The sequence below is a fragment of the Mastigoproctus giganteus genome, chromosome 5 (assembly GCF_048544385.1).
Source record: "Mastigoproctus giganteus isolate SK-2022 chromosome 5, ASM4854438v1, whole genome shotgun sequence".
NCBI lineage: Eukaryota > Metazoa > Arthropoda > Arachnida > Uropygi > Thelyphonidae > Mastigoproctus > Mastigoproctus giganteus.
This window is the reverse complement of record NC_143579.1, coordinates 16214652-16242385: the sequence shown is the minus strand read 5'-3', so window position 1 is coordinate 16242385 and position 27734 is coordinate 16214652. Positions and strand designations below refer to the sequence as shown.

Here is a 27734-nt window from a genome sequence, read left to right as displayed (position 1 = left end):
AATAATAATAATTTCTTTTGGAGTAACAGTTCCTAATTCCATTATTTGAAAGCTGGGGATAGGGGAAAAACATTTAACATTTTCTGTATATTTTGACTAACTTCTTTGCAGCAAATGTTGAAAGAGAAATGTCGATAATAAAAAGATTAAGTTGTCAACTTCCTACTTGAAATTAAACTTATGAAAGAGTACTTAAGAATTTCCTGGTTAGGATTATCTAATTACGACATCCTTATTTGATTAATCAGCTTACGGTATATGGGTTAAAGAAAGATTTTTACTCCAACACACGAAGGTTGGATTATTTCCTTAACCAGAAACGTTTCATTAAAAACAACATTATAAGCCGTGATTTATTATTCGCTGATACTTGTTTACTAGTACTGCATCTCGTTATCGGATATGGTCTAAATATTGATATTTCAAGGACATTCCTGACTTTGGGTAATTTTTACGTCACCTTTTGCAATACTGAAGTGCAGTAAATCGGAAGTTTTCTCACTTCGAATATGTCATCGACAGAGGACAGAGCAATTCTGAACAGCATTTTCAATCCCCTTCTTCCAGTGGGAGAGTGCATATTTGATGAAGATATTCCCTCACATTTGCAGCAAGGTAGGACAAATACTAATGAATTGAATCTATTAACGAAAGATAAACTACGCATATTCTAATACAGTAAAAGGTTGCTATAACGAACTGCTCTTACCATTGTATCGAAATTTCGTTGTAATGAACTTCGTTGAACATTATTTCAAAAGAATCATTATTTTCATAAATAAATTCTGCTGCATGCTTCTAATATAAGTAATAAAATCATATCATGAAAGCAAATTTTATTTCTATGGATTACCACATTCAGAAACCGCATGTATTTTATTTCTATGGATACGTAAAATAAAATAATAATAATAATAAATAAAATAAAATAATAATATAATAAATAAAATAAAATAATAATAAATAAAATAAAATAAAATAATAATAATAATAAATTTAAAAAAATAAACAATACTGTAATTCAGAAAGTTGGATTACATAGTAAAAGGCGTAAACATTTGTACATTGATGAACTGTGTACATTGATGAACTTTGATTCGTTGTAATAAATAAAAATCATTTTGTTCAAACGAGACTTTCAATGCACGAGACTTTCAAATAAAGGAAGTTCAGCCGGACTTAGAAATATTCTCGTTATAGCGAAATTTTCGTTTAAACAGTATTTTACTGTAGTAGCATAAGTCCCACACCCATCTTTTTAACCATATTTTTAATTGTAGTTTCATGTGATACGCTCAAAACTTTATTATTATTGTTGTTGACAACCATCCTGTATACTTGGTAGCAATACCCGTCAGGGGTGGTGGAATTATTATTATAAAAATTATTTTTATTTTTATTACTATAAACATGATTATTATCATTATACTTTTGTTATTATTTCTTCCTCGTGGGAGGTGGTCATCCCGTGATGAGTACTTGAACCAAGTGCACAGGGTGATTATTATATCCGGCTGTTATTACATTGGTAGAGGAACTCTCTGACTATCCTACAGGCGTTCAGGATTGCGACTTTATGGAGTTCCTTCTAGGTGTTCTGTGGTGGAGGGCCTATTGCTGCCAGGCTTTTATGTAGGGTCTTTGGCGCTATACCAGTGGTTGACATGATGTTTGGTATGGTCGTTATTTGTTCCATATACCACATCTCTTTGAAACCTTATCTTAGGTCTGTGTACATCTTGATTTTTAACTCGTAGGTTTTCTGGAGGTTGCCAGTGTTGTGTATTGCTATGTCGATCAGGATGGCTGTATGACAGGTAGCCTTTTCCTTCTTGTGGACGAGGGTCATGTCCGGTTTGTTGTGAGGTTGTTGAGATTGTCTTATCTGTTATTATGGCGCGGTCCCAGTGCAGCTTGTGGGTTGGGGGTTTCTAGTACTGCCTGGGGTTGGTACTTGTAATACGGTACACTTTCTTTGATCAACTGGCATTTCGTCGCTAGCTCCTGATGTATTATCCTGGCGACCTGCTCGTGTCTGTGAGTGTACGCCGACTGTGATCACTCTGCATCCACCCATGATATGTTGAAGCGTTTCTGAGGCCAGGTGGCATCGTCGACACGTATCATCTGTCACTTCGGATTCCTTGGCTGTGTACAGGGTTGTTAAAATTAAAGTATCCCTATGTAGAGGGCTCTGGAGCGAGTTCTAAGGCTCGTACTGAAGCTAAATTTGGACAACAGGTACAATAAAGAATGCGCTCGCCATTTATTGGGAAAAAAATTAGTTACAAAATTTGTCACTATATGGCGCGTAACTATCTTAGTTACGATTATGCAAATAACGTAAGTTATTTGCATAATCGTAAATTATTGCCACAGCGTCACTACTCGGCTCTACTGTACTGTATAAAAGCAAAGCGGTCTCTTCAAAATCATACAGTAGATGTTTGCCTGCACTACAGCAGCAATGCCAACAACGTTGCAGGAAAAGGCGCTATTAACAGCAACAATGCAGCTGCGGCTATCAGAGAATTCCGGCGTCAGATGCGCATAAGGTGTGGACCTATGACTGTGCTGTCCACAAAATGATTGCGAAATTTGAAGCGACAGGACATCTTGGTGTTAAACCAGATAGAGGTCGAAAACAAGTGGACTCCTCTCGTGTTGAAGATGTGGCTGTGGTTGTCATGGATTTATCAAGTCAATCTCCATGTGGTAGCGCAAGTGTGCCAGCTGTTTCTCGTGAAGTGGACATGTCGTATTCAACGGGCTATAAATTTTTTCCCACGACTGACTTCTGGGGTCAAAGGTCAATCGGTTAATACCATCCTCCGATACTACTAACATCCTTTTAATATTCATCTTTCGTTTTCTGGAACAACCTTCCTTCATACAGAGTTCCTGAAAATTACCATCTACATAAATTCAAGTCTAATGTAAACAATTATCTTCTTTGATCTTCCCAACTTCAACCCATGCCGGGTACAGTGCTATAGGTTCTAATACCTCTCGTGTTTGAGATTTTCATAAAGAAAATAACACAGAGGAATACCGCCCCTTCGTTTTACCAGGCAATACATGAACTGGTGCAATATCACCAGTTTGCGTATCGGAGGTATTAGAACCGGTGAAATTTGAAGCGGTGAAACCCATATTTATTCGGCACAACAGAGCTCTGCAACTCTCATCGCTTCCAAAATGGAGTATGATTGACGACTTTTAAGATTATGATGGTCATCATGGTGAGATCCAATCTTCCTTATGTTTCGAGTATACAGTTCTAAAACGGTGTTCGCAAACCTGTCGCTAGATAGTACAACGAACGAACCTATTGGTAACTCTCTAGGAGGCATGCAGATCAGCTGGTTTATAATCATCCTGCCTCTAATCTGCCAGATTGTAACTGGAGGGTTCTTGTTATAGCAGGATCGTTAGCGATTAAGGCCATATTGCTCTTAGTATATTGTCTGTAAATTGTGTGTTTTGAGGTCGATTTTTTGTTTGCTGGACAAAAAACCAGAGTTACAGTGAGAAAAAACAAGCCATCCTCTTCTGAGACCGACTAACAGCCACGTTGTGAAAAAAGACTATAAAAATTCTTCACGTTATCGACAGGACTCGAATTCAGATCTTTTTCCACTTGACGTGAGGAGAACGGCGATTTTACCAAATGTGCTACCCACAAGGGTATGACTGAACGATCAATCTGAGGAGAGTGTATGTGGAGGGCCACTCTGAGTAGGGTGAATCCGCAGGGCATTATCGAGGCCACATTATAAAGAAATTGGGTATATCCTTGCCAGCCATATGTTCGCCATTTCCAAAAATTTCATTACTTTGTGCTCAAACGTCTTCCCCACCCTTTCTTCCTACTAAATACATTACGATTTCTTAAACTACTAGAACAAACTTCATTGGGGAAATATCTAATCCTCCCAAACAAACATTCCCTTGTTCATTCTTGTAAACTTTAGAAGGAAGAGGATGAATCAGATTGATCCACGTGATATCGATGGTTTAACTGTTGATGATCCAGCTCAGGTAGCTAACAAACTAAATGAATATTTTGCATCTACATTCACACATGAGGACTTATTCGGGAAGGGGAACGCCAGAGGTGTATTAAACTCTGGCAGTAAGTTAGATAATCTTGTAATAACTGAGAGTATAGTGCAGGAGAAATTTTTGAAGATAAACATAAGAAAGGCACCTGGGGTGGATGGAATCTATCTAGTTATATTAACGGAGGCAGCAAGGGAGGTAAGCAAACCCTTAGCCATAATTATGAGAGCTTCATTGGACACTCAAGGGGGTTACCCATGGACTAGAAATGTGAAAAAGTTACCCTATCCACAAAGGAGGATTAAAGGAAGACACAGGTAATTACAGACCTGTTAGTTTAACTTCTTTTCCAGGGACATTAATGGAGGCACTGGTTAAAGAAGCATTGCCGGATCATCTAGACAAGACTTCAGTTATAGCTCGTACACAGCATGGGTTAATGGAAAGTCTTGTCTCACCAATTTGATTGGATATTTTTGATGTAATCACAAAGGAACCATGTTTAGTCTCTAGAGCAAAGTTTCCGGCATCCCTCTCCCCCCATACTTCTCCTTCAACCCATGCACGGTACGAAATACTATAGGTTTTTTGATACCTTTCGTTTTTGGGGTTTTCATAAAAAAACTGAATGATTTTGATATCATATATTTGGATCTTAGAAAGGCTTTTGATACTGTTGTACATGGAAGACTACTGCACAAATTGGAGCAGTGTGGCATTGGAGGCAAATTGCTGCTATGGATAAGGGGATGGTTGAGTGAGAGAGAGAGAGAGAGAGAGAGAGAGAGAGAGAGAGAGAGAGAGAGAGAGAGAGAGAGTGGTAATCAATGGACACTGCTCATCGTGGACTAATGTTATTGGTGTGGTCCCCCAGGGTTCAGTGTTTGGTCAATTGTTGTTTTCTGTATTCATTAATGATATTGATGATGGTATATATCAGGCTTAATGTCTCCAAGTTTGCAGACGATACGAAGGTCGGCAGGGTTGCTAGTGCACCAATGACAGTACGCTGCTGCAGCAGGATCTAGAAAAGTTGAGCAGATGTGCTGAGAGATGGCAACTGAAGTTTAAAATTGACAAATGTAAAGTACTGCATATGGAAAGTAGTAACCCCAGAGCATCGTATCACCTGTGCGATACTACACTGACAAAAAACAATTATATTTAGGCTACCCGAATAATTAAATTCATCTAACGTGCTGTGTCTTATGTCTGTTAATTGTTGTGTTCTATGGCCAATTTCTCTGTTTGCTGGACGAAAAACCCCAGTTTTCTGGAGGAAAAAACCTTGCTTACACCTGAGACTAACTTAGCCACGGAGTAAAACAAGCCCATTAAGGTTCCTCGTGTCATCGACGGGATTCGAACCCGGGCCTTTTCCACCCGGTGTGGGGAGGACGGTGACGATACCACTGTGCTACCGCGCAGACAGGTACTACACTGACAGTGGTAGAGAGTGAAAAGGACCTGGGGGTAATTGTGCAGGCATATGAAGTTTTCTGAGCAGTGGAGATGGTCTGCAAGAGTAGCTCATGGTGTCTTGCCACCATGAGCTACTCTTGCTCAATATACAGGAATTTTCTAGCAGGGATAAGGAGGTGATTATCCCCTAGTATAAGGCAATGGTCAGGCCACACCTTGAGTACTGTATACAGGTCTGGAGGCCTCATTTTAAGAAGGATGTAGAGCTGTTGGAACGAGTACAGAGAAGGGCAACACGATTTGCAAGGCTTAAGTTTTGCAAATTACAGTGTCTGGAGATTAGGCACCTGCAAGGTGGTCTGGTTGAGGTGTATAAAGCCTTGAATGGTTTGAGCATGCTCAATGCTGATGGGATTCTTCCTCTTGCTCAGAATAATCGTTTGAGAGGGCATAAACTGAAATTTAGGAAAGACCGTTGTAGGAGAGATGTGCGAGAATTTGCCTTTAGTCAGCAGGTGGTTGATTGCTGGAACAAACTTCCATCTGTCGTAGAAGTTGATAGCTTAAACAGATTCAAGGCAGAACTAGACAAAAATTTGGAGCATGTGGATGAGCGAAATGAGAAGGGGGTGTTTTTTTTTTTTTTTTTTTTTTTGTTTTGGCTGATGCTATATAAGCTTGCTTTCTTGCATCATGTGCCCTTGCTAATGCTAATGTATTTCATAAATATACATGGTCTCAGTTCCAATCTCAGTGATGTCCATCTCCACATATTCTCCCAAGCCTAGTTACTTTTCTGACAGAATCCGAATTATCAGTTGATCAACCACTGATAATCTCAATTCTCCTAATTATTTGCTGTACGATTCCTTTCTCTTCAAAGATGGTATTTGTCCATAAGACCATTCTGATATACCTCGTCAGAGATTTAATAATTTGTAATCTCCTTTTTTTCAATCTTTTCTGGCTTTTAGAGATGTTATTCCTTTCAACAACGGTGATACATGCAAGGTTTCCAATATCGGTGGGGAAAGTTTAAGGGTTGAGAGAAATTTCTAGTGAGGGGGGCTGGGTAATTCTGATCCATGTTTATCTGATGATATGTGTCAAAGTAGTGCTTGCACACATATCAAGAATTCTTGTTTGTTGCTACGACAGCTGAATTTTGCAATATGTTCAGAGGGTGGGAACGTTTCAAATGAACAGAAAGATAAAGCCAGGGAAACAAGCCTAAAATTTTTCAAGGGTAGTAATCTATCGAGAAATACTCAGTCTTTATTGTGTCTACAATAATGTCTGGAGTGTTGTCAATATAGTCAATAAAATGAGTGGATTCGAACACCTGGTTATGACAAATAATGCTGACATAATAGGGCTAACAAAAATGTAGTGTTCCCCGGAAATTAGCACCCATGAGTTCCAATGTGGTGTGTATAACGTGTTTAGGAAGTGCAGGGAAGATAGGCATGGTGATGACATCATGCTTTTTATCAAAAGCAGCCTGAGCGTTTGCTGAGTCAGGAACTACGCTTTCAAGCCTAAATTCAGTGTGGTGTAAGTTCATTGAAAGCAAAGGAACAGTCAAAGTGGGAATAATGTACAGACCAGAAGATTTCTAAGTGTATAAAGAGCCTCTACTTTTTACGGCTCCAGCAAATAGAGAAGTTTTCTTAAATTTTTACCATTTTCTTGACTAAGTTGGCATATTAATTTATTTTCTAGATGTAGATTTATATTCCTAGTTACAACACTTAGTTTATTTTGAAATTAGATAGAGATTTTCTGGGTTATTACTTAGTATCAGTAAAACTTGTACCGTTCAAAACTTGCAGCCATTGTATAGTATCGATAAGGAATAGCATTACGTATATCTCGAACTAAATAGCGTAATACATAGGACTGTTATAGGAATCTCTTAGCTTAGTATAGTATTGGCAATTAATTAATTAAATGTATAAATCCTTTTAATTTTTATTGTTAACTAAATCGTATTTAAACGGAAATCATGCCTCAGACTAAAGCAGCAAAGCAACTTGCTGCTTTAGTCCAACGCATCATAGTCTAAAGCAATGCGCGAAATGTGAAATGTTTGCATGAACAACTGAGGGAAACAAATTATACTCTGACAAAGGCCAGAACTCTTTCCTCCCAGATCTGACAGCACTGCTCCCTACACCTATCTCAGAATCAACTTATGCTGCTATGGTACACTGGCCAAAAATTAATGTCCCTCCTCCCAATCACACTGCCTTACCACTAGCCAGTAATGGCTGCCACCTTATGGACAATGAACCGAATATCACGGTTGATGAATATCACCAGACCAAGAATCATGAACTAAGTGAAATGCCACAGCGCCCCCGGTCCTATTCAGAGGCGCTGAGAATCCCCACCAATGACAGATAAGGTATTTGCTCCTCCTAATACCAGACAGAATAGAGAAAAAAACCTAGTCATCCTTCGGGCGACTCAGGAAGGTTCCTTCACTCCAAGCGAGGCTGTCAAAGAGGTTGTTACTACCAACTTGAAACATCAAATGAAACCATAAAAATTAAAAACCTCAGAAAAATCCGTAATTCTGGGATCATCATTGAGACTACTATTAAAAAAGAGGCAAAAAACATTATCCAAATCCCAGAAATAAATGAACTGGTCTTAGCGCTGAGATACCCAAACAAAAGGCCCATCTAGTGTAACCTTCGATGTCGAAAAAGGAATTTCCAAAGATGACCTCCTTGAGGAAGTATATGATAGGAACCTTGCTGATCATATCACCAGACATGAAATTCAAAGTGAATTTAAAGTCAAGTACTTCACCAAATCCAGATCGGGTACTTGTTGCAACTGGGTAGTCGAACCCTACCCGAAGATATGGAAAATATTATCCCCACAACAACGAATATTTGCTGGCTGGGGCTCTTGCCGGTTCAAGGAGCACATACATACCATCAAGTGCTTTAAATGCCTCCGATTCGGACACACATCCCATGTCTGTGTCCGAAAAGACTTCACCTGTGGCCAAACGCAGACACACCTACAACAATTGTCCAAACAAACACCAAGCCCCCTAACTGTGCCAATTGAAAAGCAGCAAAAATGGATCCCAATCACTCCGTACAGGATGCCAAATGCCCAATCTATTTAAGGGTATTGAGAATCATCCAGAACTAAACCGACTATGGTTGTACACCTATGTCACTATGTGAAATGTTTGCAGACCTGTCTAGAACAGGACATGATCTAGCCAAGGAGGATGTCCTTGTGTGTGATAGGTGCAGAGACTGAAGAAATTAGGTACCAACTCAGCGTTCTGATGGGCGTCTTTGAGAGTTTGAGGTGTAGGGTAAATGCCCTCGAAGAAATTAATATGAGGGGCCAATCAAGCTCTCAGTTGCCAACTCAACGCCAGAGCTCACTCCTGTGCATCAGCAACACAGCGGCAATCTCCAAGGCAGAATCTGCTGGTCCCACTGAAACTAGATATTATCGGTGACTCTATTGTCAGGGATACAGAGAATATATTATGCAAAAAGGATAGGTGGAACAGGACCAGAGGTATGTCTACCAGGGCGGCAAACGTTGATGACGTTGTAGGGCAGACACCATCTTTTAAGGGCACAAAAAGGTCCTGTACACATTGGCACTAATGACCTTAAGAGTAAGAGATCTGCAGATTTACTTAACAAGTACAGGTCAATGCTGGAAAAAAAGTCGCGAGTTAGGGTTAAATTTGAAAGTGTCTGCAGTTCTGCCCAGACACGATAGGAGGAAGTATATGATGAGAGCCTTATCAATCAATTCGGCCCTGGAGAGATTGTGCAAGGCTCATGGGGTAGAATTTTTTTCAGCGTGGTCTGTGCTTGCCAACAGAAGAGACTGCTTCTACAGGGATGGGATACACGTAAATAGAAACGGTAGAAGAATATTTGCTGATGTTATCGAGGCAGTATTAGGTGGGTCGGAAAACTACTAGCTTTGGGGGGATTCAAAGACTAAAAGATTAACAGTAGATGCAGGCAGAGGCGAAAGCGACTCTTGCATTCCTTCTATTGGAACGAGCAGCAGCCCAGAAAGTCAGTTGCCGGGGGTCATGAAACAAGTAAATACATGGGCTGTGTTAGAGTAACTAAGAGTAAGAACAGCTGCATGTATACTTGCATGAACACCAATGCTAGAAGTACAGTAAACATTTTTGATGAAGTTGGAATGCTGGCTAAGACATCCAAGGCGAATATTGTTGGGCCATAAGAGACTTGGTGCCACTCAGATATAAGGAATGCAGAATTGGAATTTGGGGAGTACAATGTTTACAGAAAGGACAGACAGGGTAGGAAGGGAAGAGGGGTTATACTGTTAGTTGAGAAACACATGAAGTCTAAGGAAGTGCATCCAGATGACACGAGTGGGCAGTGCAATGTTTAGTCTGCTTTGTGTGACATAAATTCAAACAGCAAATTCAAAATGGGAAGCATTCAAGGAACTAATCTTGGAAGCTACCAGGCTTTACATACCAACCAAGAAATATTGTTCAAGGTTCAGGACTAAATGGTTGTCAGATGAACTAATGAGACATATGGCAGAGAAGAAAAATGCATGGGATACATACAAATTAATGGGTGACGTGGAAGCCTATGATAGATATAAGTTGGTCTGTAACCAAGTCACAAAGGAGATTAGGCAGGCAAAGGCAGATTATGAGAAATCCTTGGCAAAGGATGCAAAGAAAAACAGAAAAGAGTTCTTTACCTATTTAAACTCAAGAAGGAAAGGGATGAATCAGATTGGTCCACTGGATGTTGATGGTTCAACAGTTGAGGATCCAGCTCAGGTTGCTAACAATCTAAACGAGTATTTTGCATCTACATTCACACATGAGGAGTTATTCAGGAAGGGGAATGTCGTAGGTGAAGTAAACATTGGCAGTGAGCTAGATGATTTTCTAATAACTGAGAGGAAAGTGGAGGAGAAATTGTTGAGGATAAACATAAAAAAGGCACCCGGGGTGGATGGGATCTATCCAATTATATTAAAGGAGGCAGCAAAGGAAGTAAGCAAACCCCTAGCCATAATTATGAGAGCTTCTTTGGACTCAGGGGAGGTACCCATGGACTGGAGATGTGCAAATGTAACCCCAATTCACAAAGGAGGATCAAAGGCTGACACAAGTAATTATAGACCTGTTAGTTTAACTTCGGTTCCAGGAAAATTAATGGAGGCACTGGTTAAAGAAGCACTGCAGGATCATCTGGACAAGAATTCAGTTATAGCTCAGACACAGCATGGGTTTGTTAAGGGCAGGTCTTGTCTGACCAATTTGATTGGATACTATAATGTAGTCACAAAAGAACTGGATGCAGGGAATAACTTTGATATTATATACTTGGATCTTAGAAAGGCTTTTGATACTGTTGCGCATGGAAGACTGCTGCACAAATTGGAGAAGTGTGGCATTGGAGGCAAATTGCTGCTATGGATAAAGGGATGGTTGAGTGGCAGAAGACAGAGAGTGGTAATCAATGGACACTGCTCAACGTGGACTAATGTTATTAGTGGAGTTCCTCCGGGTTCAGTGTTGGGTTCATTGTTGTTTTCTGTATTTATAAATGATATTGATGATGGTGTATCAGGCTTAATGTCCAAGTTTGCAGACGATACAAAGGTTGGCAGGGTTGTTAAGGACACTACTGATAATATGCTGCTGCAACAGGATCTGGAAAGGTTGAGCAGATGGGCTGAGAGGTGGCAAATGAAGTTTAACATTGACAAATGTAAAGTACTACATACGGGAAACAGTAACCCCAGATCAACGTATCAACTCTGTGGTACTACGCTGACAGTGGTAGAGAATGAAAAGGACCTGGGGGTAATTGTGCAGGCAGATATGAAGTTCTCTGAGCAGTGCAGACGAGCTGCAAGAGTAGCTCATGGTGTCTTGTCAATGATATACAGGAATTTTTCTAGCAGGGACAGGGATGTGATTATTCCCTTGTATAAGGCATTGGTCAGGCCACACCTTGAGTACTGTATACAGGTCTGGAGGCCTCATTTCAAGAAGGATGTAGAGCTGCTGGAACGAGTACAGAGAAGGGCATGTGGACATGTGGACATGTGTGTGTATAGGTAGGGTGGCTCCTAGAACGTCCGTTCAAATCCACCTCGTTTCTTTGTACGTTGAACAGACTCTGCAAAACAGGCCAGCGTGTAGTAGTGCAATGTTCGTGTAGTTTAATGCATGTTATGTTGTTGTGTTATGCTGACCTCTTAGCTACCGAGAAGCAGCTATCACCAGGAAGGCTGCTTCTAGATACTCGTCCACACCACGGGAAGGTGGGCCAGTTCCAGTAGATGGGACGCATAAGGTCTCAGGTTATGAGACAACGAAAAAAAAAAAAAAAAAACCCTCTGGGGGCCCAATCCAGAGCTTAAAAAAAAAAAAAAATAAAATAAAAATAATAATAATAATAAATAACACACGTATATATATATATATATATATATATATATATATATATATATATACGTGTGTTATTTATTATTATTATTATTTTTATTTTATTTTTTTATATATATATATATATATATATATATATATATATAAAATAATAATAAAAAAAAATAATAATAAATAAAATAAAAAAAAAAAAAATAATAATAATAATAATAAAAAAATAAATAAAAAATAAATAAAATAAAAAAAAAAAATAATAATAAATAAATAAATAAATTAAAAAAATAATAAAAAAAAAAATAATAATAAATAAATAAATCCTCCTCATCATCACCAATAGTCTCTTGGGCATTCTGGACCCACTTCAGTATTCTTTTCAACACACTATTCTGGTTCAACTGTTTAACAGGCGTTTCCTCAGTTCAAAGGCTCCCTTTGCAAAATCCTGGAATAATTGAAATACACTCCTATTAGATACAAACACCTCTTCCCGACCTAACTCATTTTCAGCAATGATTTCCCTGATTATTTCCCTGACATTATCGTAAATTGTACACACATATAATATATGGTGCCAACTTTCACTCTCACCACAAAAACAGAGATCTGTATCCGAAAGACCCAACTGAAATAATTTCGCTTTCATCGAGCCGTGACCTGTTAGTAAAAATGATGTTTGTAAACTTGGCGTAAACCAACTTCGAACTGTTCTGTCACTTAAAAAGGTAACATCCGGAATAAATTTCTTTGTCACTCGACCAGTAGATACAGTGTCCCATCTTGTTTGCCACAAGTTAACAATCTCATTTAAACATCTTCTCTTCTCCCTCTTAATATCAGAATTTATGTCAACTTCTATGCCAACAAGTCTAGTAGATATTTTCTTCTTAATGCCATAGCACAGCCCTCGATAAGCCACGAACAAATCCAAAGGGACTGCCCCAGCCATCACTTGAAGTGCAGTCGTAGCTACAGTTCTACATACCCTTAATATACTGAGAAGCATCGTTCTTTGTAGTGAGTTTAATTTAGCCTGAAATCTAACAAGAGCCACTCTGTGAGACCAAACTCCCGCTGCATATGTAACCATAGGCAGAAACACCACCTTATAATATAAAAATAAAGTTTTATTGGACACACCCCAATCTCCTCTTGATACTCTTATAATATAGCCGGCAAATTTCCTAATCTTGCTATGTAGATGTGTTATATGCGCATAATAAGACAACTTGTGATCAATAATGAGCCCCAAGTATTTAGTTTCAGAAACCATAGTCAACTGTCTCCCATTTAATTTTATTTGCGGCGGTCGTCCCAAATCAAGTTTGGTTTTAAAAAGCATCATTTTGGTCTTTTGGGGGCTAATGGTAAGCTTAAATCCTTGTGCCCAGGTATTAATATCATTTATTACACGGTTTGCATTTTGCTCCAAATCGTGTCGTGATCGACCTGCCACAATTAATGTGACATCATCAGCAAAAGCTATCACGTGACAATTTACTTGTGGTCGAACCAGCCAGTTCTGTAACACTAAATTCCAAATGGAAGGACCTAATACAGAGCCCTGAGGGCAACCTCGCGTGATTTGTCTTTGAAGGAGAAAATGTTTAGACCTTACAGTCACATATCTCTCAGAAAAATAACTCCTGAACAGACTGTATAACTGCTTAGAACACTCAGCACGACACAGTTGAGAAAGAGCTGCCTCCCACCATACTGAGTCAAACGCACCTTCAAAATCTATATATATAGCGAGTTCATATTTTGAATCAGAGTTTGAAATGTATGTATGAAAGTCCAGAAGAGCATCCTCGCACGATTTCCCCGGTGTAAAACCATACTGATTAGGTGTAATCATGTCATGGCGTTCTAACAATTCTTGTAAACGTATTGCCATTAACCTCTCTAACACTTTCCCCAGATTAGCCAACAAAGCAATTGGACGGTACGACTTAGGCTCAATTAAAGGTTTCCCAGGCTTCCTAATTAGCCTCAATAAAGCAATCTTCCATTTCAATGGAAACAGTCCTTCCTCTAGGCACTTATTATATAACAAAAGTAACATGTTAGGTATTAACTTAAAAAACCTCACTATAAATGCGTTCTCAATCAAATCTATTCCTGGACATTTTGCAAAATTAAGTTTCTTTAACACCCCTGCTAGTTCATCTATTGTAAACGCCATGGTATTGCCTCTAGCTACATAAAATTGATTTTTTCTCCGCAGTTCGAATTGGCACTGTGAGTCTAAGATGGGATCGTCAACCGGGAACAGCCTGGTTAATATTGCATCTACTGAATCCTCCCAGCCAATAGTCTCAGTAGAATCCTCTTGAATTGTATTAAATACCTCCAAACTTCTCAGTTTATCTCTTGACAACTTATATAGCAAACCCCAGGGATCGTTTCTCCCCGATTGTTTTACAAACAATTGCCAGGTTTCTCTCTTCCGAGTTGCCATGGTTCTCTTGTAATTATTTTTAAGAGATACATAATTGTCATGCAATCTAACTACCTCAGAATGACCCCAATTCCGATGCCGCTGGTACTGTCTCCTAGCTCGATATACAGCCCGTCGTAAGACAGTCAGTTCGTTTGTCCACCATGGGCAGGATTTTAGTTTAATAACCTTCTTCCTACCTGACTTATATGCCGCTCTTACTATTGAATCCTCTATAGTATTAGCTAAATATATTGCAGATTCACGAACTATCTGTTGTTGTTTATCCGAGGAAAAGTCCCGAAGAATAGAAGCTTCATACATGGACCAATCAAATGATTTCAACGAAAACCGAACAATGTGTGGTATCCGATCTTGAGTACCAGTTAAATCCGGCACATTCTTCACATAAAACAATATGGCTCGATGATCACTTGATGTCCAATCAGGCATTACCTTCCAGTTACAAATACAATGTCTAATACCAGAAGTTGTTATAGTTAAATCAATATTAGATTCACCCATTGGTCCACAGAAAGTAGAGAGTTGATTTGACTTGTTCATTACAAATAAATTATGGCTCGATAAAAACTCTTCCAGCAATAAACCTCTCATGTCAGATGTTGCACTATACCACAATGGAGACTTTGCATTAGCGTCTGTCGAAATAATCACTTGTTTAGGTCTTAAAATGAGCAACACATACTCTAAATAATCCACGCAATTATTCAAGTCCATTGAAGGAGCACAATACAGAGATATAAAATAGAATTGAACATTTGCCGAGGCCACCATAACACATGTAGCGAACTGGTTACATAACCTATGAACAACCACTACGTCTAGATCTCTATTATTGACCACAATTCCAGTTTTAGGCTCTTCCTGCACCGGTTGTATTATTCGTGACGTTAAGGGATAACCAAATATTCTAGATGTTTGCTCACCTGGAACTCTAGCCCAATAAGGTTCCTGTATTGCCACCAAATCAATTTGAAAATCCTCACTAATCTTCCTAATCTCGTCCGCTACCAATCTCGATCGTTGTCCATTAATCTGCATTATTTTAATTCCTGTAGAATAAAAAACTTCAGTTAACTCAGGATCTTCTTCCAACCCCCTCTCTCTTCGTTCATTACAACTATTCATTAGCAGTCCGAGTTCGTACCATTTCCAGTGCTCTTTGATATTCTGGACATCTGACGTCCCTTACTGAATGGCAACAATCCCGCTTACGGCGCTTGCAGTTAACACAGCTTGGCTCCTGATCTTTGTTTGGGCATTCAGCATATACATGCCCCCCTCTTGCACAATGACCACAAGTAGGGGAGCTGTGAGTACAATATTTCGTAACGTGTCCGTATCCAAGACATAGAAAACATCTGGAAACTATAGTAAAGGGGCGGTGCCTATGCGAACTTACTGCCAAGTATAAACGATCCAATGTGGATATAAACTTATATAACCTTGGGGAGAGAGTAATAACCCAGTGTACAAAAGCTGTACTTCTAGACTTGGTCGTAAACCTAAAACTTATGTCTTTCTTAACTTCCTCAAACGTGATCCCGCATTCTTCCAAATTCTTACAGTATAATTCTTCAATGATATCTTCCTGACTTAACTCCTTAGGAATATCATATATAATCACAGATGGGTTGCCCTTTTTAGGAACACCCGTTGTTATTCCAACAGACGCCAAAGAATCCGATGCAGCTATATTCACCAAATCCGTCTTTATAGCTGTTTCTAATAACACACCTTTATTTCGCACCAACCGCAGAGCTCGGACTTTCACTGACTTAAATTCATTTTTTAAAGCATTTGCCACAGCAGTTTTCACTTCAGAACTCGATTTAAGCTCACTACTATCAGAAGCTCGAAGAATCATAAGATTTTCCCCAGACCTGGGTATTCCTTCCTTAGGACGAGTACCACTCGCTATCTCCGCATAAGTACGCTTTACTTCCACCCCCTGCACTTGCGCATGATCTTGACTACCTATTACACCCCCCTCATCACTCACTACTGCTTTGTGGGCCTCAGTCTTACTATAAGGCTCAGACGAAAATGTTTGAATTAAATGTTCTAGTAAATTCGCCCGTTTACTGATCTCGGCATTTAAAGCTCTAAGTTTTTCATTTTCTATTAATACAGCCATAGTCGCTGTTTCTAACTTAGCCCATTTGTCCATAATTATGTCTCCTACCTTCTTTGTAACCTTATTAACATCTGCCAAGAGGAAGCTCCTAATGTCTTTCCTCATTTTAGAAATCCCCTCACACATTGACGATACATCTTGTACATTGTATAGCTCATCAGTCATAGTTTCAACATCCTGACTTGGTATAAGTTGCACCTCAGTATTCGCAGCTACCTGATCACTAACTTCCTCTTCATGCGCTAACTGAATATTCGTATTCCCAAAAGCTCTAAACTGATCCTGACTGTGTCTTCTAGAGTATACAAACTCCATATATTTTATAAACTCTTCCCGTGACTGTGGCACTTTAGGTGGAAGTAGGGGGGAACCGTCCTCCCCTGTATCAGATCCCACTGTATGCTTCCTAAGAAGAAGAAGGGCAACAAGATTAGTGAATGGAACAAAGGGTTGCTCTTACGAAGAAAGGCTTAAGTTTTGCAAATTACAGAGCCTGGAGACTAGGCATCGCCGAGGTGATCTGATAGAGGTGTACAAGGCTTTGAATGGCTTGAGCATGCTCAATGCCGATGGAATTCTTCCTCTTGCTCAGAATAATCACCTGAGAGGGCATAAATTCAAATTGAGGAAGGACGGATGTCGGATAGATGTGCGGAAATTCGCCTTTAGCCAGCGGGCAGTTGGTTTGTGGAATAGACTTCCATCGCTTGTTGTTGAAGTTGATAGCCTAAACAAATTTAAGGCTCAGCTGGACAGGTATTTCGAACGAATTGAGGGGTGAAATGGGAGTAGTGGTTGTTTTTTTTTTTTTTTTTTTTTTTTTTGGCTGATGCTGAATAAGCTTGCTTTCTTGCATCATATGCCTCTACTAATGCTAATGCTAATGCTAATGCTAATGCTAAACACTGGGAAAGGGAAAATGAAAGTAGGAGTGTGTTATAGGCCAAATGTCTCTGATGAGTATAATGAACAATTAGGCAGAAAAATAGAGTGGGCCGTTAAATCAGGTTGTCTTATAATTGGGGATTTTAACTTCCCAGATATAGATTGGAACTTATGGGTTGGTTACTTACACACTAGCAAGGATTTTGTGGATTTATTGGATGATTGTTTTATACAGCAGCATGTTAAAGAGGCAACAAGAGGAAGTTACATTCTTGATCTGATTATCAGCAGTTATTATTCAAACATTTACAGAAAAAGGAACCACTACTTAGGCAGTGATCACAGTGTATTGATATGGGATTTACTTAAAGATGGGACGTGTTTTTGCTTTCGTAAAGGCGACTACAGTGGTCTCAGAGATTTTTTTTGGTTCTATACAGTGACACCAACTGATGACGTTACCAACAGAAAATTCTAAATAGGAAGCATTCAAGGAAGTAATCTTGGAAGCTACTAGGCCTTTTTTGTTCCTACTAAGATATACTGCTCTAGGTTCAGGGCCAAATGGATGTCAGATGAACTAATGAGACTCGTGGCAGAAAAGAAAAATGCATGGGATGCACAGAAATTGTCAAGCAACACAGAAGTCTATGGTAGATACAAGCTAGTCTGTAATCAAGTCAGAAAGGAAGTTCGGCAAGCGAAGGCAGATTATGAAAAATCTTTGGCGAAAGATGCAAAGGCTTCTTTACTTATATAGATTCTAAAAGGAAGGGGATGAATCAGATTGCTCCACTGGTTTAATTAATGGTTTAACTGTAGGTGATCAGTCCCAGATAGCTGCCGAACGAAACGAGTATTTTGCATCTACATTCACACATGCAGAGTTATTCAGGGAGGTGGGAGAAGGCCAGAAGTTTATCAAACTCTTAAAAGGGAGTTGAATGATTTTGTAATAATTGAGAGCAAAGTGGCGGAGAAATTGTTGAAGTTAAACCTAAGAAATGCACGTGGGGTAGATGGGATCTATCAGTTACATTAAAGGAGACAGCAAAGGAAGTAAGCAACTTAGCTGTAATTATGAGAGCATCCTTGGACTCGGAGGAGGTCCCCAGGGACCGGAGACGTGCAAATGTATCTCCAATTCACAAAGAGTGATCAAAGGGCGACATAAGTAATTACAGACCTATTAGTTTGACTTCTGTTCCGGGGAAAATGATGGAGTCACTGGTTAAAAAAGCATTGCAGGACCATTGAAACAAGACTGCAGCAATAATTCAGAGAGAGCATAGATTTGTCAAGGGGAAGTCTTGTCTGACCAATTTGATTGGACACTATGATGGGGTCACAAAGGAACTGGATGCAAAAAATAATTTTAATATCATGTACTTTGATTTCAGGAAATCTTTTGATACTCTTGCACATGGAAGACTACTAAACAAATTGGAGCAGTATGGCATTAAGGGCAAGTTGCTACAATGCATAAAAGAATGGTTGAGTGGGAGAAGACAGAAAGTGGTGTTCAATGGGTACTGCTGTACGTGGACTAATGTTATTAGTGGTGTCCCTCAGGGTTCGGTGTTGGGCCCATTGTTGTTTTGTATATTTATCAATGATATTGATGAAGGTATATTAAACCTTAATGTCAAAGTTTCCAGATGATACAAAGGTTGGCAGGGTTGTTAATAACAGTAATGACAGAATGCTGCTGCTGCAACAGGATCTTGAAAATTTGGGCAGATGGCTGAGAAGTGACAACTGAAGTTTAACATTGACAAATGCAAAGTATCGCATATGGGTATCAGTAATCCCAATGAAATGTACCAACTAGATGGATTTACACTCGGAGTAGTGGAGCATGAAGGAGACTTTGGGGTAATTGTGCAGTCAGATATTAAATTTTCTGAGCAGTGCAGACAGGCTGCCAGAGTAGGTCATGGGGTCTTGTGAATGATATACAGGAATTTTGGAGCAGGATAAGGAGGTGATTATCCCTTTGTATAAGGCAATGGTCAGGCCACACATTGAATACTACGTACAGGTCTGGAAGCCTCATTTTAGGAAGGATGTAGAGTTGCTAGAACGAGTACAGAGAAGGGCAACAAGACTGGAGAAGGGAGCTCTTATGAAGAAAGGCTTAATTTCAGCAATGCAGCTTTTGGAGATTAGGCAGCTGCGAGGCGATCTGATTGAGATCTATAAGCCCTCGAATGGATTGAGCAGGCTCAATGATGATGGGATTCTTCCTCTTGCTCAGGTTGCAGGGGGCATAGAATCAAACTGAGGGAAGATAGTTGTAGAATAGATGTGCGGAAGTTTGCCTTTAGTCAGTCAGCGGGTAGGTGATTGCTGGAACAAACTTCCATCTGTTGTTGTGGAAGTTGATAGCTTAAATAAATTCAAGGCAAACAAACATTTGGAATGAATGGATGAGTGACATGGAAAGTGTTTTTTTTTTTTTGGCTGATACTCTATAAGCTTGCTTTCTTGTATCAGGTGCCTCTACAAATGCTAATTCTACAGATGGAGTGGGCAAGCAGTGTAAATGTCTTATTTTGGGTAATTCAATCTTCCCCTAAGTGATTGGAATAAGTGGGAGGGAAACTCACTACGGGGAACAAAGTTGTTAAATAAACTGGGTGATTTTTATTTTTACCAACTTGCCACAGAAATTAGTAGTGGTAAGAATATTATAGACCTCATTATTTTTTACGAATTAGATTATATCACAGGTTGTAAAGTACAGGAACCATTGGCAGGTAATGATCACAAATTAGTTAGCAGGTAATGATCACAAATTAGTTAGCAGGTAATGATCACAAAGTACTTAGCAGGTAATGATCACAAAGTACTTAGCAGATAATGATCACAAAGATCAAGAAAAACGTTGTAATTAAAGGTAACAGCACGGTTTTAATTTGAAAAAGGCACTATGATCGTTTAAAGTTCTACATGGCATCTGTTAATTAGGTGGATTGTAGAGAGAGGGGAATACATTCGAATTGTGGAATGCCTTTAAAGCAATGCTCACAGAATCCACGAACTATACCACGATGCATCAAACGCGGCTGGCTGGTATAATAGAGCAAAAGAAAAAAAAAAAAAGATAGCATGGGAAAGCTAAAAAGCGATGAAAAGTGAGGACGCTTACAATATTTAGAAGTTGATCTCTAAGAGTACAACAACTAAGGTTTAGGGAGGCCAAGACTGACACTGAAAAATCACTGGCTAAGGGAGCAAATAACGTGGACAAGTTTCTCATATAAGTGAATACATGAAAAACTTGTCCACGTATACGTGAACGCGTGTATTTTTAATGTATGTGAATACAAGGGAAAAAAACAGCATATGAGATCGGAACTTTGTAAACTGGGTGTGAGAAATTCTTAGACAACCCAGCTGATGTTGCAAATGAATTGAACAGGTACTTTGCACCTGTGTTTATTGAAGAAGACCATAGTTGTTGAGGAGTTGAGGCTGAGCTTCATAGAATTATTAGTGGTTTTAAATTACAAATGACTGTTTATTAGAAAGACTTTCAGGAACAAAGGCAAGTAAAGCTCCTGGAGTTGACGGCACTCATGTGATTATTTTGTGGATGAGCTAAAGAGTGCGTTGAACCATTGAGATTAATTATGAGGGCGTTATTAGACTCGGGGTAGATTCCTTTAGTTGGGGAAGTGTCGTTTTTTTTTTTTTTTTTTGCTGTTTTTTCGTATCGCTCATATGTGAAGGTTGTTTAGAGAGCGATTTCGGTAATTACAGACCGGTTAATCTGACATCAATGGTAGAGAAAATCGTAGCGGCAGTGATTAAGAGCGGAAAGCTTGATATCAAAATTTGCAGATGACGTAAAGATTGGCAGAGTCTTTAAGGATCAGTGCCAAGCAGCACTAATCAGGAGTCTGCACCAGTGGTATCTCACCGTCCTCCCCACACCGGGCGGAAAAGGCCCGGGTTCGAATCCCGTCGATTACGCGAGGAACTTTAATGGACTTTTTTTTTTCACTCCATGGCTGAGTTAGTCGGTCTCAGGCGTGGATAGCAAGGATTTTCCCCCAGAAACTGGGGTTTTTCGTCCAGCAAAACAGACAAATCGATCATTGAATATACGTAATTAAAGACATAAGACACACTGCACGCCAGATGAATTTAATTATTTGGGTGGCCTAAAAATAATAGTTTTGTTTTAAAATATAGCACTAATTAGGAGTCTGCGCGAGTAACACAGTAGTATCGCCACCGTCCTCCCCACACCAGGTAGAAAAGGCACGGGTTCGAATCCTGTCGATGACGCGAGGAATTTTAATGGGCTTTTTTAACTCTGTGCCTGGGTTAGTCGGTCTCAGGCGTTGATAGCAAGGTTTTAGCCCCAGAAAATGGGGTCTTTCGTCCAGCAAAACAGACAAATCGACCATAGAATACACGCAATTAACAGACATAAGACACAGCACTGCATATGAATTTAATTATTCGGGTGACCTAAATATAATAGTTTGGTTAATAAAAATAGCACTAATCAGGAGTCTACGTGAGTAGCACAGTAGTATCGTCATCATCACACCGGGTGGAAAAGGCCCGGGTTCGAATCCCGTCAACGACATGAGGAACTTTAATGGGCTTTTTTCACTCCGTTGCTGAGTTAGTCTGTCTCAGGCGTAGATAGCAAGGTTTTTCTTCCAGCAAAACAGACAAATTGACCATAGAACACAAGCAATTAAAGCCATGACACACAGCATGGCAGATGAATTTAATTATTATGGTCGCTTATAAATAATAGTTTTTTCAGTAGCACTAATCAGGATGATTCGAACAGACTTCAAAGATGGTCAGATAAGTGGCAGCTATGTTTAAATGCTGCAAAATGCAAGGTCTTACACTTGGGAAAAAACAACCAGAAATAAATTTTACACTTCGTGGTGTTCAATTGAAAGCAGGGAGGAAGAAAGGGATCCGAGAGTTACAATACGGGCAGACAATGAAACTCTTTGATCTGTGTAAACAGGTAGTCAGGAAAGACCATTGTGTCCTATGGGCGATTTATCAAACGTTATCCCGTACTGATTGGGAGGTCATAATCCCACTGTATAAGGCAATTGTAAGACTATATTTGGAATACTGTGTTCAAATATGGAGACCTCATCTGAAAAAAAGACATTGCGTTTCTTGAAAGGTCCAAACACGGGCAACTGGAATGGTGAGATCGGCAAAAAGATGACCGTATGAGGAAAGACTCCAATTATGTGGGTTACAGAGCTTGGCAGCCTGGCACCTCAGGCACCTGCCTGCTTGAGATTTACAAGGCTCTAATAGAGAATTGGTCACAAATGCAAATTACAGGGTTTGAGGTTTAGATTAGATTGTAGGAAGTTTTCTTTTAGCTGCGAATTGTTGATTGTTGGAACAAGTTGTCCTCACAGGTAGTTGAGGGTTACAGTTTGAATAAATTCAAAGATCAACTGGAGACTTACATATGTGAGGAAGGAAGCATATAATTTGTTTTCTTTTTTACTTTTTTTTTTTGGCAGTGCGACAAAAGCTTGTGGCTTCCTTGCACTACTTGGCGAATATTATAATTTTTTTTTTTTTTTTTTGGCTCCCGCAACAAAACTCTATAGCTTTGCAGTATACGGCTGATACTAATACCAGTCAGATCTTAATCGTACACCAGGTCGGCCTCCCCATGGCTGGGTATGGTAACGTCAGGACCCACTAGGGATCTGGCGGCTAACAGACCAGATGAACAATGGTCACAACACACTACATATCACATGATCCATACACTTTTAAAATCTCTAGCTTTGATAGGGTACTGTCACTCAATACATAGAACATACAAAGGGAGGAGGGGGTTATGCTGTTAGTTAAGAAAAATAAAATCTAAGGAAGTGCATCTAATTGATGTGGGTGGACAGTGCAATGCTCAGTCTGTTTGGTGTGACATAAGCACTGACAAAGGAAAAATGAGAGGGGATGTGTGTTATAGGCCTAATGAATCTGATGAGTATAATGAGGAATTGTGCAGAGAAATAGTAGAGTGGGCCAGTAAATTAGACTGCCCTAAAATGGGGATTTTAATTTCCCGAATATTGACTGGAATTTCTGGGTGGGACACACACACTAGCAAGGCTTTTGTGGATTTATTGGATGATTGTTTTCTACAGCAGCACGTTCGGGAGGCAACTAGAGGAAGAAATACTCTTGATCTGACAGGAATTTTTCTAGCAGGGATAAGGAGGTGATTATCCCCTTGTATAAGGCAATGGTCAAACCGCACCTTGAGTACTGTATACACGTCTGGAGGCCTCATTTTAAGAAGAATATAGAGCTGTTGGAAAACAGAGAAGGGCAATAAGATTAGTGAATGGAACAAAGGGTTGCTCTTACGAAGAAAGGCTTGAGTTTTGCAAATTACAGTGTCTGGAGATTAAGCACCTAGGAAGTGATCTGATTGAGGTGTATAAAGCCTTGAATGGTTTGAGCATGCTCAATGCGGATGGGATTCTTCCTCTTGCTCAGAATAATCGCCTGAGAGAGCATAAATTCAAATTGAGAAAAGACGGTTAGCATTAGCACTAGCACTAGTAGAGGCATATGATGCAAGTAAGCAAGCTTATGCAGCATCAGCCAAAAAAAAAAAAAAAAAAAAAAAAAACCACTTCCATTTCACCCCTCTGTTCATTCGAAATACCTATCCAGCTGAGTCATAAATTTATTAAGGCTATCAACTTCCACGACAAGGGATGGAAGTTTGTTCCATTAACCACCTACCCGCTGACTAAAGGCAAATTTCCCCACGTCTATCCTACATCTGTCTTTCCTCAATTTGAATTTATGCCCTATCAGGTTATTATTCTGAGCAAGAGGAAGAATCCCATCAGCATTGAGCATGCTCAAACCATTCAAGGCTTTATACACCTCTATCCGATCACCTCGCTGGTGCCTAGTCTCCAGACACTATAATTTGCAAAAATTAAGCCTTTCTTCGTAAGAGTACCCCTTTGTTCCATTCACTAATCTTGTTGCCTTCTCTGTACTCGTTCCAGCAACTCTACATCCTTCTTGAAATGAGGCCTCGAGACCCGTATACAGTACTCAAAGTGTGGCCTGACCATTGCCTTATACAAGGGAATATCCAAGGGAATATCACCTCCTTATCCCTGCTAGAAAAATTCCTGTATATCATTGACAAGATACTATGAGCTACCCTTGCAGCCCGTCTGCACTGCTCAGAGAATTTCATATCTGCCTGCACAAATAGCCCCAGGTCCTTTTCTTTCTTTACCACTGTCAGTGTAACACGGAGTGTTACATAGTACCACAGAGGTGATACGTTGCTCTGGGATTTCTGTTTCCCATATGTAGTACTTTACATTTGTCAATGTTAAACTTCATTCGCCACCTCTCAGCCCATCTGCTCAACCTTACCAGATCCTGTTGCAGCAGCATAGTGTCATTAGTGATCTTGACAACCCTGCCAACCTTTGTATCGTCTGCAAACTTCGACATTAAGCTTGATATACCATCATCAATATCATTAATAAATACAGAAAACAATAATGGACCCATCACTGAACCCTGAAGGACTCCACTAATAACATTAGTCCACGATGAGCAGTGTCCTTTGATTACCACTCTCTGTCTTCTCCCCCTCAACCACCCCTTTATCCATAGCAGTAATTTGCCTCCAATGCCACATTGCTCCAATTTGTGCAGCAGTCTTCCATGTGCAACAGTATCAAAAGCCTTTCTAAGATCCAAATATATAATAACAAAGTTATTCCCTGCATTCAGTTCTTTTGTGTCTGCATCATAGTATCCAATCAAATTGGTCAGGCAAGACTTCCTCTTAACAAAACCATGCTGTGTCCGAGCTATAACTGAAGTCTTGTCTAGATGATCCTGTAGTGCTTCTTTAACCGGTGCCTCCATTAATTTTCCAGGAACAGAAGTTAAACTCACAGGTCTATAATTACTTGTGACTGCCTTTGATCCTCCTTCGTGATTTGGGGTCACATTTGCACATCTCCAGTCTGTGGGTACCACCCCTGAGTCCAAGGAAGCTATCATAATTATGGCTAAGGGTTTGCTTGCTTCCTTTACTGCCTCCTTTAAAATAACTGGATAGATTCCATCCACCCCAGTTGCCTTTCTTCTGTGTATCTTTACCAATTTCTCTTCCACTTTACTCTCAATTATTACAAGATTCTCTGGCTTATTGCCAGAGTTGAATACACCTCTGGCATTCCCCTCGCTGAATAACTCCTCATGTGTGAATGTCGATGCAAAATATTCATTTAGTTTGTTAGCTACCTGAGCAGGATCATCAACAGTTGACCCATCGATATCAAGTGGACCAATCTGATTCATCCCCTTCCTTTAGAGTTTACATAAGTAAAGAACTCTTTGCTGTTTTTCTTTGCATCCCTTGCCAAAGATTTCTCGTAATCTGCCTTCACCTGCATAACCTCCTTTGTAACTTGGTTACAGATGAACTTGTATCTATCATAGGCTTCTGTGTCACGTGTTAATTTATATGTATCCCATGCATTCTTCTCTGTCATATGTCTCATTAGTTCATCTGACATCCATTTAGGCCTAAACCTTGAACAATATTTCTTAGTTGGTATGTAAAGCCTAGTAGCTTCCAACATAATTCTTTGAATGCTTTCCATTTTGAATTTGCTGTTAGTAACATCTTCAGTTGGTCCCACAGTATAGAATTTAAATATTGTCTCAGACCATCATAATCGCCTTTACGAAAGCAATAACCCTTCCCTTTACCCCTGATGATAGTTACCTCTTTGAGTAAATCCACTTCAGCACACTCTGATCACTGCCACCTAGTGGTTCCTCTATCTGCAGATTCTTAATGCATGAAGAATCACTACTGATAATCAAATCAAGAGTATTACTCCCTCTAGTTGCCTCCCGAATATGCTGATGTATAAAACAATCATCCAATAAATCCACAAAAGCCTCGCTAGTGTGTGAGTGACCAACCCACAAATTCCAGTCAATATCTGGGAAATTAAAATCCCCCATTATAAGACTCTCGGTTGTAGGATAGACGTGCGGAAGTTTGCCTTTGGCCAGCGGGTGGTTGATTGGTAGAACAAATTTCCATCTTAAATAGAACAAATCTATTTAACCTAACAAACTTCCAGTTGATAGCTTAGATTTAAGGCAGAACTTGTGAAACATTTGGAGCGAGTGGATGGGTGAAATAAGGGTTTTTATTTTTTTTCGGCTGATGCTATATAAGCTTGATTTCTTGCATCATGTGCCTTTGCTAATGCTAGATGAGAGAAATCCCACGAGCCGTTAGACCCTCAGCATACCTATACCTACACCAGTCAGGTAATTTTTTCCTTGATGATTTTAATATTCACAGCTGAAGCTAGCTTCCATTTTAGAGTTATACAGACAAGCTGTTCGAGATGCTAAGCCTTTTGAAATTACTAATGACCATGCAAATTGTTGAATTACCGACCAGAATAACAGACAACCGTATCTGCCCTGTGAACATTCTTGATGTTTTTCTCATGAACAATCCTTCCAAATACATGGTCGAGGTAAGTGGTTGTCAGGGCACCTCAGATCGCAACTTAGTGATGGTCTCTTCTCCAATGCAGCCTTACTCTCAGAGGTGGACTAGCCATAAAACTTATCGGAGAAATCCCGGTACGATTTTGGCTATAAACACTAGTATGAGGCAGCTACAATTTTCTCCGGTAAGAATTCTTGACCCAGTCCGCCTCTGCTTACTCTCACTGGACATTCTTAACCTCGTGTTGTTTGGCCTTAGAAGAATGCAAAACGGGAGTACGTGCAAGATTTCTGTTCTTTTCCATTGTTGGATTACTATTTTAAATCTTCTGTCGTCAGTGTTTGCTCAGATTGTCAGTGAAATCATTCTTGTAGGGACGAAATTCTTTATTACAAACTGGACTTTTCTTTATGTAAACGACAGCATTCCATTGTGTGCGCTTAGGCTGTTCAAGAGAAGAATGTTGTAGTCGCAACTGTCATGCATCCAAATCTCCAAATTCATTTCCTGCCTACACAAAGGGTTCATCTATATTAAGGCAGTTATTTATCAGTCCAAACTATTTTTTGAACAGCCTGAGTAGAAAACTTGCTCTTCCTCCAAATGGTAGCATTCTGGTCTCTTGCCTATTTCTACTTCTATGTCTTTTAAAACTCGACGGTTGTATTGCCACCTAAGCTAAAGAGCAAGCTGATATGCTAGTATTGTAATTTTGTCTTCGCATGTAGCAATGGCATCATCACTGTCCTCTCCACACTGGGTAGAAAAG

The 27734-nt window shown here is 39.6% G+C and overlaps 1 protein-coding gene across 1 annotated transcript in view; it reads left to right on the top strand.

Annotated features, from left to right (window-relative positions):
* Positions 1 to 509: 509 nt before the first annotated feature.
* LOC150085201 (tetratricopeptide repeat protein 36 homolog) overlaps positions 510 to 27734 on the top strand; it is a 133835-nt gene continuing 106610 nt past the window's right edge. The window contains exon 1 of the mRNA XM_090373867.1: positions 510 to 615. Coding sequence (XP_090229993.1) covers positions 510 to 615 — 106 coding nt within the window. The remainder of the gene's footprint in view (positions 616 to 27734) is intronic.